The sequence below is a fragment of the Pelmatolapia mariae genome, linkage group LG14 (genome assembly GCF_036321145.2).
Source record: "Pelmatolapia mariae isolate MD_Pm_ZW linkage group LG14, Pm_UMD_F_2, whole genome shotgun sequence".
Classification (NCBI taxonomy): Eukaryota; Metazoa; Chordata; class Actinopteri; order Cichliformes; family Cichlidae; genus Pelmatolapia; species Pelmatolapia mariae.
The window spans coordinates 14995603-15012002 of NC_086239.1; the positions used below are offsets into that span (position 1 = coordinate 14995603).

The following is a 16400-nucleotide window of genomic DNA, read 5'->3' on the forward strand; positions in this document are numbered from 1 at the left end:
CTTTCAGAATTTGGTTTTGTTTGTTTCAATATTGATCAAAATGACCAAGCACAGCTTACCTTGTGAAACTTGTGAAACTAGCAACAGGTCCCTCTGCAAATGATGAGCTCATATAGTGGCAACTAAGAGTTATTCTAATCAATCATTTGTATCAGTGTACGTTTCAGCCGTATGCTTAGCAACACTTACATCAAGTAGCATTAAGCTTATTGAACATTTGACTCGTGGTTCTCAACATTTGTGTCATGAATTGAGCAAGGCACTTTGAGGAAGCCAGAGCACGAGTCTGATGACACAGCTTTTTTTAAATACCACAATGACACTGCTTCTTATTCTTTTCTTAAATAAAGGAAAAACAGCTGTAGGCAGTCACAGCTTTTTAGAAAATAAAGTACAGCCTTTTGTTAAAGGTTTTATGCAGCAGGACATACAAAAAAAAGATCTAGTCTTTACTCGGTGTTAAAACTGGGTAAAGGTGGTGACATACATTAACTTTCAAGCTTGTTAGAATTGTACAAACTCTGTTTTTTACCTTATCTACTGTATTTCTATTTATGTTTACATGTGTTTTGGCAAATTAAGCAGAAATGAAGAGAGGCTCAAGACTACATTGAGAGACATTTAACCATTAATCAAGACTGTTACAGCTCTAATATTGTGACGATTATGAAGTAATTATATTCATCTTGGCCTTTTGTGTTAGCATAAAAATATTTGCTATTAGCTTTATCAACTTACATGCAGATAATGTTCAAACACAACCAGATGAATTGCACTTCTTTCTGTTTAGAGGTATCAAGACCACTGATCACAGGAGCAAAGACGATCAACCCGACACGTATACAGAGAAAAACTCACATTGAATTATTGCGATTTTCTTTTTCATAATTTGTTACTTTTTGAAATTACTTTGTTTATTATAAACTGTGTAATTACATTTAAGTACGTTTTATTTTGCTGTATTTTCCCCCCAAAAAGAACTAAAAATGATTTAAAAACGATTATGTCTTTGATTTGTCACAAGTTGTTTTATTTACAACACAGTTTACAATTTTTGGCACAGAAAAAAAAATACACTCATAAATAAGCGAGCAGTTTTAGATTCAAGTGTACTTTTAGTGAAACAGTTTCACAAATTGACATTTTGGCAGACTGTGACACGTTAGTGCAGCTTGGGTCAGATTACAGGAAGCTGAATGAGGCTGAATGAACTGTGGCGCAGCATCTTCTGTGGACTGTGTATGGACCTTATGTCACTGGTGCGAAGAGACTGCAAAATGACATTCAATAAGTCGATTCTTTATCTCTTTTTTTTACGGCTAACAGGAAAGTCTGCTTTGCTAGAACGTTAACTGAAGCCCACAAGTAACAAAGGAAATCAATGCTGAAGTGTTTCTGTATATGATTTGTATAAAATGTGCAGTATAAACACCCTTTGACTTCTAGTCTCAGAAAGCAAAGATCTGGAATAATTATAATTATAATTATAATTACAATAATAATAATAATAATAATAATAATGATGATACAATCACATTCAAAGAGACTTAAATATAAAGCTGAGGGTATACAGAATCGGTATAACTACATTAAAATAATAAACTACATTACAGAAGGAGAAATATTGATCTTTCGTTTTATATAACACTTTGATCGACTTTGGAAGTGCAATTCAGCAGAGTAAGTCCCAAACTGCTGATACTGTTCTAGCAGAGAGCCAAGACCACAAAGGCACTACAGGCGCTGTAAACATGAGTATAACTTTTCATATTCTTCCTATTACCAGTGAGCAGCTTTAGTTTAATTAGTTTATTTTTTTTATGTAATATCTCTGGGTAATCATTTGACTCCACAGACGAGTGGAAAACTTCAAAATAGATCCAAGAAATAGATCCCGTTGTTGGCATTAGATTGAACACCCCCCCCCCCTCCCCCACAAAAAAACAAAGGCACTTTTGATCAGGTTTATAAGGCTTAGAAACCTAGAAAACACCTTTTGCATGGAGATGATGTCAGTGTTATTAGTGTTGTTGTGATTGTCTGCACCGCTGAGCTGTTCTTTGATTTCTGCTGTGATGGTTAGTCTGTGTATACTTATTACCTGCTTTAATAATTTTGTTCACCTTCTAGTGTTATTGAAGTTCTAGATTTCTCAGAATACCTTTAGCAGTTCTAATTAGAACAAGCCCAGTTATGATTTGAGTGCCTCCACCAGCCTGTGTAGGTGGATTAAGGCAACATTAGCAAACTATCATCGTCAAAGAGAGGCCACGACCACAAAAAAACCAACAAGAAAATATAAATTCACCACCAACAGCTGTTTTTTTTAAAGAATTGTTTTGGGGATTTTTCCCTTTAAGAGGGACAGCTGATCTGTCTGTGCGTCTGCCTCCGTGGGCCAAGCTGATGAGTCCAGTCTAAAAATCCTAAGTCGAGTGTCATTGGTCGGTGCGGCCTCTCGTGGAGGCGCCCTGCTTGCTGTCCGACTGTCCCTTCCCCGGGTTCGCTCTACTTTGCCCTCTCAGTCATTTGATACGGTGTCGTACCAGCGAGGACTCGTCCGTGATCTCACCGTTCCGGTTTCCGCATCTGCAGGGCAGGATGAGCACGAGCAGCAGGATGAGAAGGGCCAACGCGCAGACTGCCATCAGGGCGTAAGATATCATCCACACAAGAGGCTCCTTCAGTGGGCCGCCAGAGCAGTCGGCCGCCACGTCCGCTGCAGAGAAGGGTCCCTCGATCTCTGACAGAGCCACCCCATCGCTCACTGCAGTGACGTATGAGAGAGGTCTTATAACATTATCTCATAAAAACAAAAAAGCAGCATTAAGTTAGCATCACTCATACGCTCTCATTCAATACAAATTTAACAAGTGCCAAATTAAAAGAGTTAACCTGTGACTGTGAGCTAATGTTTGAGAAAAGCTGGAAAGAGAGGTGAAGAGCGCTTTTGCTGAACTGAGAGCTAGCTGAGGCTATCTTGACAATGAGCAAATGAATGCTTTAAACATTTAAACATTTAACTGAACAACTGTTGCTTTTAAAAGTGTGCAAAATCTATTTTTCATTCCTGTTTTTCCTCGTTTAAGGAACATTTAGAAATGGCTAAATATGGTCTCTTTGGCCAACTGGTCATGGCAGATGGCTGCCCTCCTGGTTCTGCTTGAGGTTTCTTCCTGTTAAATGGGAGTTTCTCCTTGCCACTGTCACCAAGAGCTTGCTCAAATGGGGTCATTTGATTGCTGGGATTTTCGGTGTATTATTGTAGAGTCTTTACCTTACAATATAAAGCGTTTTGAGGGTTCCCGTTGTTGTGATTTAGCCCATAAAAATAAAATTGAATTGAATTTGGTGGAACTGGAGGAAATTATTCATGCACAATTATTGCCTTGTTTATTTGCTTAGATAAATGATCTCTTTCATGCCTCCAAATGATACAGACCATTAACACATTGCAGCAAGCGTACTCACGTCACTCCCATTTTATAATCTTTACATTGGCTTCAGGATGATTTTATATGTCTTGAAATTCTTGTTCTCACATACAGAGCATTAAACAGCCAGGCTCCAGACTTTATCCCAGCTTTTTAATCAAGCACACTGCTGCTTGTAGTCTTCGATGGCGGGCTCAGGTATCATTTTTGTATTTTTAAAAAAACAATGGCATTTAACTTTCTTATTTATTTTACCTGCCCTGCTTAGACAATAAAAGCTGTCATGAGCCTCCATCCTTAACCTTCAGCCTACGAAAGTGTTTGCTCAGTACACAACAAAAATGAACTTTGTACTTTAGTATTAGGGAGGGAGGCTTGGCCAAAGTTCATTTTTCCACAGAACTATGAGGAAGTGCCACTGAAGGCTTAACCTTTGAGGTTTAGATCTCAGTGAACAGGACACTGTTGAGCTCTTGGTCAGGGAGCCTGAAAGGCTGACTTTAGGAGTTTTCCTGTCAGTAAGTTATCATTAGCTGACGTCTGGTTTACTCTGTACTTTAGTATTTCAGCTGTAGTTTCTCATAAAAAGCAAAATATTTACAGACATATAACTGCAGTAAGTGGCACCAGTATGAACCCTGACCTGCACAGCTGCTGAGTGCGAAGCCAAGTCTCCGCTGACTGCGGTCAAACACTACGTAGAAGCCTTCCATAACAGTGGCGCCGATCACCATGCCATTTGTTGACGACGACACCCCGAAACGGAAGCAGTCCAGCGTGCCGTCAACGTCCGTGACTGGCTGGATGTAAAGCTGTGAGATGACAAGAAATGAGGATGAGATGAGTTTGTCTTTGTTTGATAGAAGCTCTACAGAAGGAATGATTATAATGATTATATATGTGCCTGGCACCTGAGGCAGAATGGTGATGCGGAACGACTCGCTGGTGTTCGTGGCCCTCAAGTAGATGGACAACTTAGGGAAAAACCTCCAGGGGTTCTCTCCCTTCATCCAGCATGCTAACTTGGTGCCTTCCCAGAACCCTGAAGAAAACTCCTCGATCTAATTTTACAAAAAAAAAAAGGGAGGAAAGAGAAAAAGAAAATAAGACAGTCACAGTAAAAAATTGACACAGACAGAAAAGAGACAGTGCGAAGGATAAAAAGGATAAAGACAGAGAAAGAAGGTCAACATAGCACCAAAACAAGTTTTGATGTTCTGCTTTCATTTTCCTACTTTGTATTCATCTGCAAGGATGTGGCTGCTTTAATTGAAAATGTTGCCTCCAAGTTCAAATTAACCTTGAGAACTGTTTGTGTGCAGTTCCAAAAAGGTGAGAAATGTGCAAAGCCTAACGGTAAATAAACAAAGGCATAGAGCACGCACACACACACACACACACACACACACATTTTTATAACAGGAAAAAAAAAAAACCTCGATCCCTCCACTTAAAGCTACTACGTCCTTGAACAGTGAGTGTGTGCTATTCTCCCCTGCATATCTTTGCTCTGACAACATGTTTCATCATTGTCTGTGGAGCGGAGGCAGCATACCAGAGAGCTGCGTGTGATGGCTTCTACCAATGCATTGAAGACGTTGACAGGAAGTCGCAGCAGAGTCGTCCCACTGTCGACTATAGCTTTATCCATGTTATACTGAAAGAAAGAGAGAAAGAGTGACGTGCGGTAGGGTTTGTTCTCACTGCAACGGGCTCCTATGGAAGACCTTGAGCAAACAAAAGAATATAAAATGAGGAAGTTCTTTCACAAGCAGACAAACTGGATTACACTGCTCTGAGCACTCCTACTCAGCTTCTCTTACATTTCAGTGTTTTAACCTTGACACAGCCAGTTAATCAAGTGCTGTGAGTCAACTTCCAAGTCAAAGCTACAGTTTACTTTGAAATAGTGCAGTGTGGAGTTAGGATCAGACAGTGAGAGAAACAATTCAGACAGTGAAGTTTTACCTCTCTGCAGTCCAGATTCAGATTCTGGTCTCCCACCTCCAGCTTCAACACCTCCACCTGGTAGTACCACTCTTCTATTATAGGGGTGTACCACACTGAGCCTCGATACAGACTTGGTTCAGCCCCACCCATTATCTAAGAGAAGAAGATAACCAGAATTACTACCTTTTATTTATTTGCCTCAGTAAATCAGCTAAGTTGCAGTTTACATATCTGTTTAGCATCACCACTTTAGTATCTAACTAAACTTAAAATTAGAGCCTGATAGGAATAGGATTCTTAAGACAGATACAATACCAGTACTTGGTGATCTAATTCTGACATATCGGCCAATAGTTTTTTTTCCAAACACTCAAAACACAAACAACAGATTTCCCTAACATTTGTTATGTGTACTTATTTGTGCATTATGATAGTTATTATGTACTCATTCACACTCTGCTCGGCTTTTGTTTGTGGCATTCCAAACATGTTGCTAACAGAGGGATTGGCAGAGAGCCTTCTGGTGGAAAAACTGTGTCGGTGTTTCCACCGTCTCCCTTTTTACCTTTTTTTAAATCAGCTGTTACAAATACCGATACAGTTAGATCTGATTAAAATACAGTCTCTCCCTCAGTATCCTAATCAATATTAGTCAGAAGTGTTTCGCAGAATGTTGTGATATCCCTGTGACCTTTGACCTCTTTGATATATAATGTTGTTGCTTCATCACTGTATCCGACTTGTGTGAGAATCTCTCATTTTTAGCATATGACTTGTGGCCTAAAACATTCTTAGCGGACGTTCGGGCAGTAACTTTCGCCACTGTGAAGGAATAAAACCACACAATCATCACCAGGTCAAGTGTGCCACATTAAATATCCAACAAGAATACACTCTGGCAAATGTTTATCCCTGTGCCCACACTCTGACAGACCACAGTCAATAAACACACATACACGCACAAGCACCCTGCCATCTTATCCATCTGTCTGCACCAGCGGGTCACATGATGGAGATGCGGTGAGCGAGGCACCAAGGTCGAAAGTATTACAGCGACAGACTTGCTCTCAGCAGGATGCTATCTTAGCTTAATTAGCTCCAGTCAAAGTAGAAAGGCCTTCCAATGTGGAAACACAGTGACATGAAGGACATCAGCTATGATGTTTATAAAAAGGTGCTGGTTACACACACAAGCTATCAAAATCTCAGACAGAGATCCAAAACATAAAGACTGTTTAAAACCAATGTTTTCATCTAATCAAACTCCTCCCTGGGCTGTTACTTCTGACTACTCACAAGACTGCCGCCCGTAGTGTCTGTTGTGCTGCTGGCTGACAGTCCAGCACCACACATCTGGAGGGAAAAGATGTCAGGAATTCCCAGCTGTCTCACCACGGAGTTGAAGAAGGGCTCCACGGACGAGTCAGGCTGGTGGAGAGACACGAGACGGTGTTAAATAATGTTGATCGAGTGAAACCTTTACATTTGCATTTTATACTTTTAGCTTGTGTAGCTACACAGACTGTAAAAGCTTCACACATTTAGTTCCTTTTTAACACAACATCGTAGAAAATCAATCACCTCAAACATCAGCTCTATTGAATGGAAATGCTGAAATATGTTTTTATGTGATAGCGGTGTATCATCAGTTTGGACTGTGATATGTTCACTCTTGTTTTCCTCCACAGTGTCACCATGTCATGCATGACAAACAGCCTGGAGGATACTTCAACCTCAACACTCAGGAGTCACCAACAGCACAAAGTGGTCAGTGTAAGCGTATCGGCTCCACAATCACTGACATTTGATCCCAAAGGTTGCTGCAGTCAGCGCAGAATGAAGGAACGTATTGTGCAGTTTGCGCTGACGTCTTTAACGCCCCATTAAGACGAGATTAATCTGTTAAAAAAAGCTGACACTGGGTAAAGCAACTTGATTTAGTTCTTCTTTTGAAAAAAGAAAACAGATTAATTCACATCTATGGTGGAAGGGAAGATGGAAGTAAGAGATGACAAAATACAGCAAAAACAACATAACCTCACCCCATCATTTTATAAGAACAACACACCCTCCTCTAATTATATCACAAACAAGTTTTCTTCTTTCATGTGAAAGGTCGATGACGACATTCAGATAAGATTAAATTGCAAAGTTATTCAGTGGTGTAACAGAAATGCAGGCGAGCAGGAAGCCATGCATTGCTGTTACAGTCCCTTTATGAAACCTGCATGTCTACATTTCTCAGGTTTCGCTTCCTCCTTCTGCTCTCATCCTTAGGTTTGTGTTTAATTCCACATACATGGAAAACAGCATTTTAATTGGCCAAATCATTTTGCAATGATTCATTTATTACAGAAACAGAATTCAGAGTATGGTGTTTGTGCTCCAAAAATGACATTCTGCAAATATGATATACCAAGAAATTGACGAGTAAGGAGCATATATCCCCTGGAGAACACAGGTGGATGCTGGGGCTGTTCCAGGGGTTAAAACAGCAATGACTCAGGGCAGAAGTCAGAAGATTTGAAGCTTAAATAGACTGCTAAATTGGAAGGGTGTTTGATATGTGACGTGAGGAGTGGGAGGCATGTAAGTGAGAATGACGTTGCCTGTCCGAACAAGCTCAGAGGATTCACTCAATATAATTAGTTTATGTTATTTTAGTAATCAATGTTTTTATTGGGCACCTCAGTGGTGCTTTTGGTAGCACTGTTGCCTCACAGCAAGAAGGTTCTGGGTTCAAATCCACCAGCTGGTACTTCGTTTTGTTTTTCCCCCACTGTCCAAAGATATACATGTTAGGTTAGCTGGCGATTTTTAAACTGGCTGTAGACCTGAATGTGTCTCTGTGTTAATCCTGTGATAGACTGGCAATCTGTCTAGTATACCACACCTTTCACCCTATGACAGTGGTTCCAGGCCCCCACAACCGTGAGTTGGACAAGTGTAAGAAAATGGTTGAACAGAACACAAATGAAATAAATCAAATCCACATTTTTTTCCACAATTTATGTATGAGTGTGCCAAAATGTCTGTCCTTTGATTGTCGTCTTTGTTTTCATTAGAGTGTAAAACAGCTTCTTACTAGTTAATGTCACACTGGACAGAAATCAATGACTTTGCTTAATAACTTTAAGCAAACTTGTAAATGAGTATCTCCCGTACCCGTGCCAGCACAGGATAGGCCAATCCCAGGATGCCCTGCCAGTTGATCCCAGGGAGGAAGAAGCCATCAGAAGACAGGATGGCGGCGATGTTGATGGTGATGGTCCCGTTTGGGCCTCTGGGAATGGAGACGCGGTCGATTCCCAGCTCACCTTCCCAGTTGCCTTGGGTGTACCTTACAGCTACAGTGCGACCGGTTGAACGGTAGGTACTAGAACTAAAAGCAGGAGAAAAAACCCAGAATATGTAAACAGTTACAAAGCTATATATAACAAAAACTGAATGTATTTACTATGTTATACTACAGTTATTACAAAATGCAAGCAGGCAGTATTCCAGCCACTCACAGTGCAGTGTTGAAGTAATGAGTAATGAATTGGTGTGGAGCTGCAGCCACGGCAAAGTTACTGCTGCCTGTATCCACCAGGATGTTCAGCTGGAAAACAGAAGGCACAGTTTGTTTTAACAATCACTCCAGCTATCTGTTACCCCCCCCCCGACGCTTACATGGCCCCAGAATCACATGGTAAAAAAAAAGAAAAAGAAAAAGAATGACAGCCAAGCACAGGGGGATGCATTCACAAGCCTTTAAGCTTTAAAAAGACATTAAAGTTCGTTTGCAGATATGATTATAGGAGCAGGGAGAAAGATAGATGCGAGAAATTTCCCCACAGCATGAAAACACAAAAGGTAAATTACACAACAGTTCTCGAGGAAACAATGAAAGGGAAATAGGCCATAAAAATAGCCGAACATAAAGAAGGTTATATCTCTTTTAGGGGCGTTTTGTGCCCATCTGAAAGATTCATATAGGACCGTAAATGGACATTTTCTTTGGAGGAAGAAAACGCTGCTTGGTTGCAGCTAAAATTAATTACACATTTTTAATAACGTCTGTAAACATTATTTTAGCAACACACACGAGAGGAAATGATACACATAAAGTTGCAACGGCACTACTTTTGGTTCAATTCTAGTGTTGGACAAACTGGTGTGAAAGGTCTTTGTCATTAACAATGAACCTCGGACGTAAGTGTTCACTGAATGTGTGATCTGAGAGTCAAACACGACAGCCTCAAGCTGCTTTCATGACTGTATGACCTAACCAGTTGTTTGGTATGTGTCATGTGAACAGTGGGGACGAGTTAACAGCACTTGAGATCAAGTTGTCTTCCAGGCATAAAGTCAATGAGCAGGAACAAATAAACGGCAGACTTCTGTCACCTTCATGTCTCAGGTGTGGCCATGTTAACACTCGCTGGCAAGCATTCGCCACCGAGGCGGGGGTCATAAACCTAATGCCCCGACACCACCTGATGAATCAGCAAGAAAGACTTCTATACAGCGTTAATGATGTCACATGGCGATCGACTGTCGCCTCGTTGTGTTTGCCTTTACGTTAAGGCACACCACAACAGCAGGCAGTAGTTTACTTAAATTACATTTCAGATAAACGCTTGTTGACCATTACGCTACACTGTTTGCTTATGGGCGCAAACTTTCTTAATCATTTCCTTGTAGCTGACATCCCACCGGCATGCTCAGGTTCATTTGGCCTTTATGAAAGCAGGTCTGTAATTATCAACCACATGTTATCGACTGGTTCACTCAGCCATGGGAAACCCCTGTTGAGCTGGGCTTATCAGTTCCTCCTCATTGCGCTGGCTCCTGTCCCACCACTGTCACTGTGCCATCCAAAACTCCTCTGCCACCTTAGCAGATGGCAGCAGGCCACTCACACAAGGCCTGAACCAGTCAAACAGGCCTGACTGGAAAATTCTGGTATCCTGTGGTGAAGGAGAATAGCGAGAAGGGAAAGCAAGGGCAGTTCCTTATCCCCACACCACCTATCTTTTTACTAGTCACACTATCCTCCCTTTGTCGAGCTTCTGAGCTTCAGGCAAGTCTCTTCCCCTGCTGAGGCAGTCTGCAGTTGAGCGTTCACCGTCTAATTGGCGGTAGCTCCATGGAGGCAGCGTGCATCTGCTACCTGTTTGTACCAATTAGCAGATGTGAGGCTCTCCAGCCAACACTCAGCCTGTGTGTGCCACATGCTAACAGATGCCGCAATTAGTGGCTGATTTGAATAGTGCCTCATTGAACACCGCGGCCCTGTAATCACATCATCTTCTAGTTAGAATAATATTGAGAGTATAACTCAATAGTATTGAGTTACACGACATTTTGCCACCGCATAAACAATCTGAACCAAAGCAGATGGCTCTCTGCTGGCAAGGTTTCACTATAATTACGGACAGGACAGGGACATAAAAGACCAGAAGATCAAGAGGTGAAGCTTCCTCTATCTTTACTGTACATCATAAACCAAACAATTACAGAAGTCTGAGCCTACAATTCTGTTCACACACCCATAATATATACATCCTGGATTTTTTGCAAGAACGACTTTAAACGCAAACAAATAATAAAAATGGCTGTTTAGCAGGTATCTGTATCAAGTTCAGCTTTCATGCTTGATGCAGCAATATGGATCCACCCTGCTAAACAAGCGAGCTAGCCTTAAAAAAACACTCCATAATCTCACCCAAATGTGAACAATTCAACAAAAAACAAAGAAACAAAAAATTAAATGGCAATAGCCAAACCCCTAAACATGTCATTAACTTTTTGTGAATGTTCTCTGCACAGAAAGCAAGTTTTCTGACAAAGTAGGAAACACACAGCTGTAATAAAAACCATCATAAAGACTGCGCCCTTTCTGATTTACTGTTTTGTAAAGGTGAGCCACCACTGACACATACATACTCCTCCCAATAGAGAAACATATTTAAAATACCAATATGCTGAATATAATTGAATAGTAATCTTAGTTCCAGTGGTAATGCATTGATGACATTTGCTTAACTGACAGACTTTTATGATTGATAATCTGTTGTTATACATCTACCTGTTGAATAATGATAAGTAATAAAGGTAAAGGGGAATTTTCTTCTTTGGGGAACACTATAAAGTGTTCTTTTCTATTAGGACAGAAGTCATTAAGCATACAACACTGTGACTTGATAATAAGAAAGTGTGGGAAGTGTACTCTGGCAAGTGCTGCAATGTTATCCTCAGCGACATGGCAGGTAGCACAGATAAGCCTCTGTGAGCCTGAGAAACTGAGATGTGCCGCCCAAGAGTCTTAAAAGCTCTGATCTGTTTAACTCGAGATGCCCCGGGGCAACAGGTCAACTTACTAATGAGATAATTCACCTTTGCTTTAAGCTCCAATTCAAAGACAACTACTTTACAACACAAAGGCAAATCGCTGCCACCCTTAAAGCCTCATGTATTTTTAATAGTGACGGGAGCTCCAGCTCACCCAGATTTAGTCCTCCTCAATTATTAATATGATCTTGTTAGGCGCTTTACATAACAAGCAGTATAAAAATGACGTTCTAATAAATTACACGTACGCATTTCCAAGTTCTGCAACCAAAAGAATAGCAGCCAACGAATATCCCTGCTGTAGAGCAAGTGCTATTTTGTACAACTCTCGGGGTGCTCTCTGCTGCCTGGGAGCCTGGTAATCCCTGTCAGCTGCCTGCTAAGAAACACTGGTCCTCGCAGGCAGCATCATGTGAGTGCATGTGAGTCAGAGAAAGAGTGTTGGTGTTGGGGGTTTAGTCTACAGACCCCTAGGCTATAATGAGGCTGTAGCACCCCCACAGTTATATTATCCTTCCTCCATGGTCCCAGGCGAGCCTAAAAGTAAGAATGTACTAGACATATCTTCCCATGACCCTCTGCTGCAGGGGTAAATTTAAACCTCATATTTTGAAGTATAGACTTAATAGCTTGAAAAAAATATGGCTGTTAAACGAGTCAGTGATTGAACATTGGTGCTGGCTTACGACACCAGCTATCATCCACCTACGATAAAGGCTTCATCTCCACTCACACCTTCCATCAGGTGACCTCAACAGGTCACATGATGTGGTGGGGTGAGGTCTCACAGTAGTTTCACCCTTCCCACCTTGGCTCATGTGACGACTCGCATGACCAAGTGGATCAGGGACCCTGAGGACCACTTCCAAAGGGGGCAACCCTCCACTGGGGATTAAATACCTGACTTCTTCTTCTTCTTTTTTTTTTTTTTTTAGAAATGAAGGAGCCTTTTGGGTAATAGAGATCTAGTCTGTTGCCTTATTTTTTCAAACGTTCAAGATGACCTACACAGACATTTAAAAGCATATTTAAATACACAGTGCTGTATAGATGGGTATCCATGGCCCTGAGTCAAAACAAACACACCCAGCCCACCTTCTGACCACTGGATCACATGGTGGATGGACCAGCCCCTATTCACACATACACAGTAAACGCACTACAAATGCATCCAGGAAAAAATAAATAAACACAAACACACACCACACACAACACAGCGCAAATACAGTGATTAAAGTGGAAAGCTGACACAAGTGGTGCGTTTAAGTCTAAATGAGAAACGTAAAAAATATTTCAGAGAGTTAAAAAAAGACAGGAGCTCAGGAGCTACATTACCTTTTGACCAGGAGTACCGATTGACATTTCTATGTAGTAGCCTCTCCCAGAGTCTCCTTGCAAATTATTCACCATGTCCAGAAAGTTCACGGTACCGGTGGGATCAGAGGCCAGAGAGAGGCCGCTTCCATCAGACTTTAACGCTACTCTCCGAAGAGACGTCAAATTCACATCCGATGAGACGTTGTACTTCCCTGGGTATATTTTCAGCGGTATGGAAAAGTAACAATAGGACACGCCGAAGTACAAACTCAAAGCAAATGCCCAAAACGAAACGAAAGTTGAGTATGCCATGTTAGTTTTTTTTTTATTACGCCAGTAACAACAGAGAAAGTCTCAGAAAAAGACTCCTGTTCCGTGCTCAAACTTTTCTCCTCAAGTTTTCACACTGGCCCGAACTGCGGTGGTCGCCATCATGGAAACGATCCCGCTTCACCGTCAAAAAGACACCGTACATGGTGACATGCTTACGCGGTGTGAGTGACACTGTGAACTGTCCGCTGTCGATCGATTTCCAGCGAGAAATTTCACCTCCATCTACTCTTACGACGGCGTCAAGCTAGCCCAAACAGAAGACTCAACTTCCGGCAGTTGCTTTCAAGTTAAAGCACACGTAACTGTTGTAACGGCCACACAAAACAGGCGTTTAACACGGCTAGGTAAAGTTAGATAAATTATGAACGGGAGTTTTACAACTTTAATTTGATTCAAATTATATACTATTTTTGCACTTCTAAAAGCTACTTTCAGTCGCTCCCTTATTCGCAATGTTTGATTTGCCAGATTTGTATTTTACACCAGATAAGACAACTCCAAAAGGTTTTCTGTCTCTCTTAATTCATAGCGACTCTAATAGTGGTTTATTATTACACAAATGTAAAGACATTTGGCATTTGCGTCCCGAAGCCAGTCGAATAGTGGTTTATTTTGAAGGCGCAGTTGCCGAGCTGTAGGTTTTTACCACATCCTTTACTCCTGGTATCAGGCTGAGTGATGTGATTCCACGATGCATGACTTCCTTCCACAACTTGGACTACTGTAAACCGGTGTTCTGACTGATAGCACTGGGGGGCATGTGTCCATTTTTAAAAGACTGTAATTAGATTTCCCCACACTGCTCCACAGATTTTGCTTCACTTATGTGATCAGAGCAAATTCTTTTTTCTGTCATCTACCCGAAACCTTTAGTTGTCTTTTTGTGGTAATCTATCTATCTATCTATCTATCTATCTATCTATACAGAAGCTATACAGTCTGAAGGCTGTTGATTAATTATTCTGTTATTCTGTTAATTAGACAAGGTCAAGCTGCAAATTGTGACTTTTTAAAAACTGTCCTAAAAGATTTATGTTTATCTTTTATGTGCACTGTACAAACTACTTTTAAAATGTTATTGTGGTGACTTTTTTCCAATTTTAAACACCCTTTAAATCCTGTTATTGGGATTGCTGTGCAGCTCCACATTTATGTAGTGAAATGAACGAATGGTGCAGGTAAACTACCATGACTAGTATTAGTTAACACAGCCTCAGTTCTGATTCCTCCCCTAACCAACATCCTCATCGTGGCCAGACTATAAAACACCTGTGCCCTTTATCTTGGCTCCTGGTGTCCAGTTATGTAGTTAAATGTGTCTTAACAAAAGTTAACCTTACATATTAGTTCAACGTAGTGTATGTGAGTTAGCTTCTTGTTACGTGTTTGTCCCTGTCACCTGGGGCCTGTACTACAACGCTTGACAAACCTGGTTCACTTACCCTAATGTTACACCAATGTGGTTATCACCTGGATGAGAAACTGTAAGCTTTCCCAAGCATGAATACGAGCCATTCAGCCGTGTAATACAGCAGTGTAATACAGTATTTAAGCTTTCCTTTGGTAATCAACACTGTATGAATGTGTTTAACTGGAACAGTGCTCTAAGTATTAGTCTATTTAAACCCAACTATTTGCTAAAGCATAGTACTGTAAGTTGCTTAGTATATAGCTATAAATTCTGGTGAGTAAGACTAAGACCTAAGAAGAATTACAGGTTTATGTTCTTTTAAATTGTGTTTTTTTTCTCATGGCATGCAAGCTACATAGTTTCAGCTGCAACCTCAGCTGTGTTAAACTTTCTAGCGGCGAGTAAGGAGGTGCCTTATAAGAATATTGCTTTCAAAGGAGGAGAAAAATGCAAGTAATAAAAATCTCCTTTCCTTACCGCGCTCCATCAGGGACACACTAACTTTAGATTCTAACAACTGGACCCTTATGTTGTCTGCACACTGATATCTGAGGGATCTCCCAGGAGGTATCATGCTGTTCTCTGAAACACTGGCCTGTAGGTGGTTTCATGCGTGTTTCTCGTGACTCGAACATGACCTACATGAAGCAGCTGGATCCACAGAATAAGTCATTATGGTAATGAAACAATAAAGTGTAACCCTCATAACACTGGGAATCAGGGCTAAAATAAATCCTTTGTGTTACAGACCTCTGAGAAGGTGTGAAGGGTCACAAGATGCTTATAATTTTCAGTAATCTTTGTGGTGAATCCTAATGCACGTTTGTATTAGACTCCACTGCTGTTTTTCAGCTACTGCTGCCATGGTACTTTGTGGTTTGTTTGGTCTTGTGGTTTCTTGCTCAACTTATTTCCTGGATTTCAAAACAAACTCTCGTCTCTCTCCCCCATGCAGATACTGCTATGGTATGAGTTGGTGCCTGAGTAACCCACGGAGTTACAAAGGTAACTTCCCCGTGGTAGGGTCTCCCAAGGTAAATGGGTTATAGGTAGGGAGCAACAGAGACCCAGTTACCTTACCAGGGATGGGATACTGGAGCACCACCCTGGAGCCAGGTCTGGTGGAGGTGATGCTGGTGAGTGCCTGGTGGTCTGACCTTTAGCCATTAGACACAACTGTGGCGCACTGCCTGCTCGGGGAGCAATAGGCGCATTTAGGCCAAAGACTGAAGTCTTGGTTTTGAATATGTATTGAGTTTTTGATATGTTGGTCATTGCGAGTTTTAAGGTCTTATGTGTTCAAATTAATTGTATAAGACACTATTCTTGTTTCCTCCTAGCAGCTTGAGCCTCTGCCTAGTTATGGAAAGGTTTATTAAAAAATGTCTTGTCGGTAATGTCTGAATTTACAGTATCTTTTTTATATCTTTGTTTATTGCTCCACCCATGTTTGTAAGGGCTTTGTAAAGATATTCTGCGAAGATGACCCAGTTCAAGTTATTTAGTATTTAGGATGCTGAAACTAGGCTTTCACTAGAAGTCTTAATTCCACTGTTTAACTTATGATGTGTACATCTGAAAGTCTACAATAAAAACACCTGTAAGTACTCAGCCTTGTG

The 16400-nt window shown here is 41.0% G+C and overlaps 1 protein-coding gene across 1 annotated transcript; it reads right to left on the bottom strand.

Annotated features, from left to right (window-relative positions):
• Nucleotides 1-1008: 1008 nt before the first annotated feature.
• On the bottom strand, nt 1009-13596 carry bace2 (beta-secretase 2). The gene is made up of 9 exons (XM_063493032.1): nt 13056-13596; nt 8897-8985; nt 8550-8766; nt 6681-6812; nt 5403-5537; nt 4990-5091; nt 4346-4495; nt 4078-4246; nt 1009-2767 (listed from the first exon to the last, which is right to left on the bottom strand). Exons 1-9 carry the CDS (start codon nt 13347-13349, stop codon nt 2526-2528), a joined length of 1530 nt encoding a protein of 509 aa, XP_063349102.1. The 5' UTR covers nt 13350-13596; the 3' UTR covers nt 1009-2525.
• Between the last annotated feature and the right edge of the window lie 2804 nt (nt 13597-16400).

Excerpts from the sequence above, each read along its gene's own strand:
- bace2 (XM_063493032.1), bottom strand. The coding sequence starts at position 13,349 with ATGGCATACTCAACTTTCGTTTCGTTTTGGGCATTTGCTTTGAGTTTG. Across the intron at positions 4,247-4,345 it reads GCATCACCATTCTGCCTCAG|CTTTACATCCAGCCAGTCAC; the intron begins GTGCCAGGCACA and ends GTCATCTCACAG. Across the intron at positions 2,768-4,077 it reads CGCACTCAGCAGCTGTGCAG|TGAGCGATGGGGTGGCTCTG; the intron begins GTCAGGGTTCAT and ends ACGTCACTGCAG.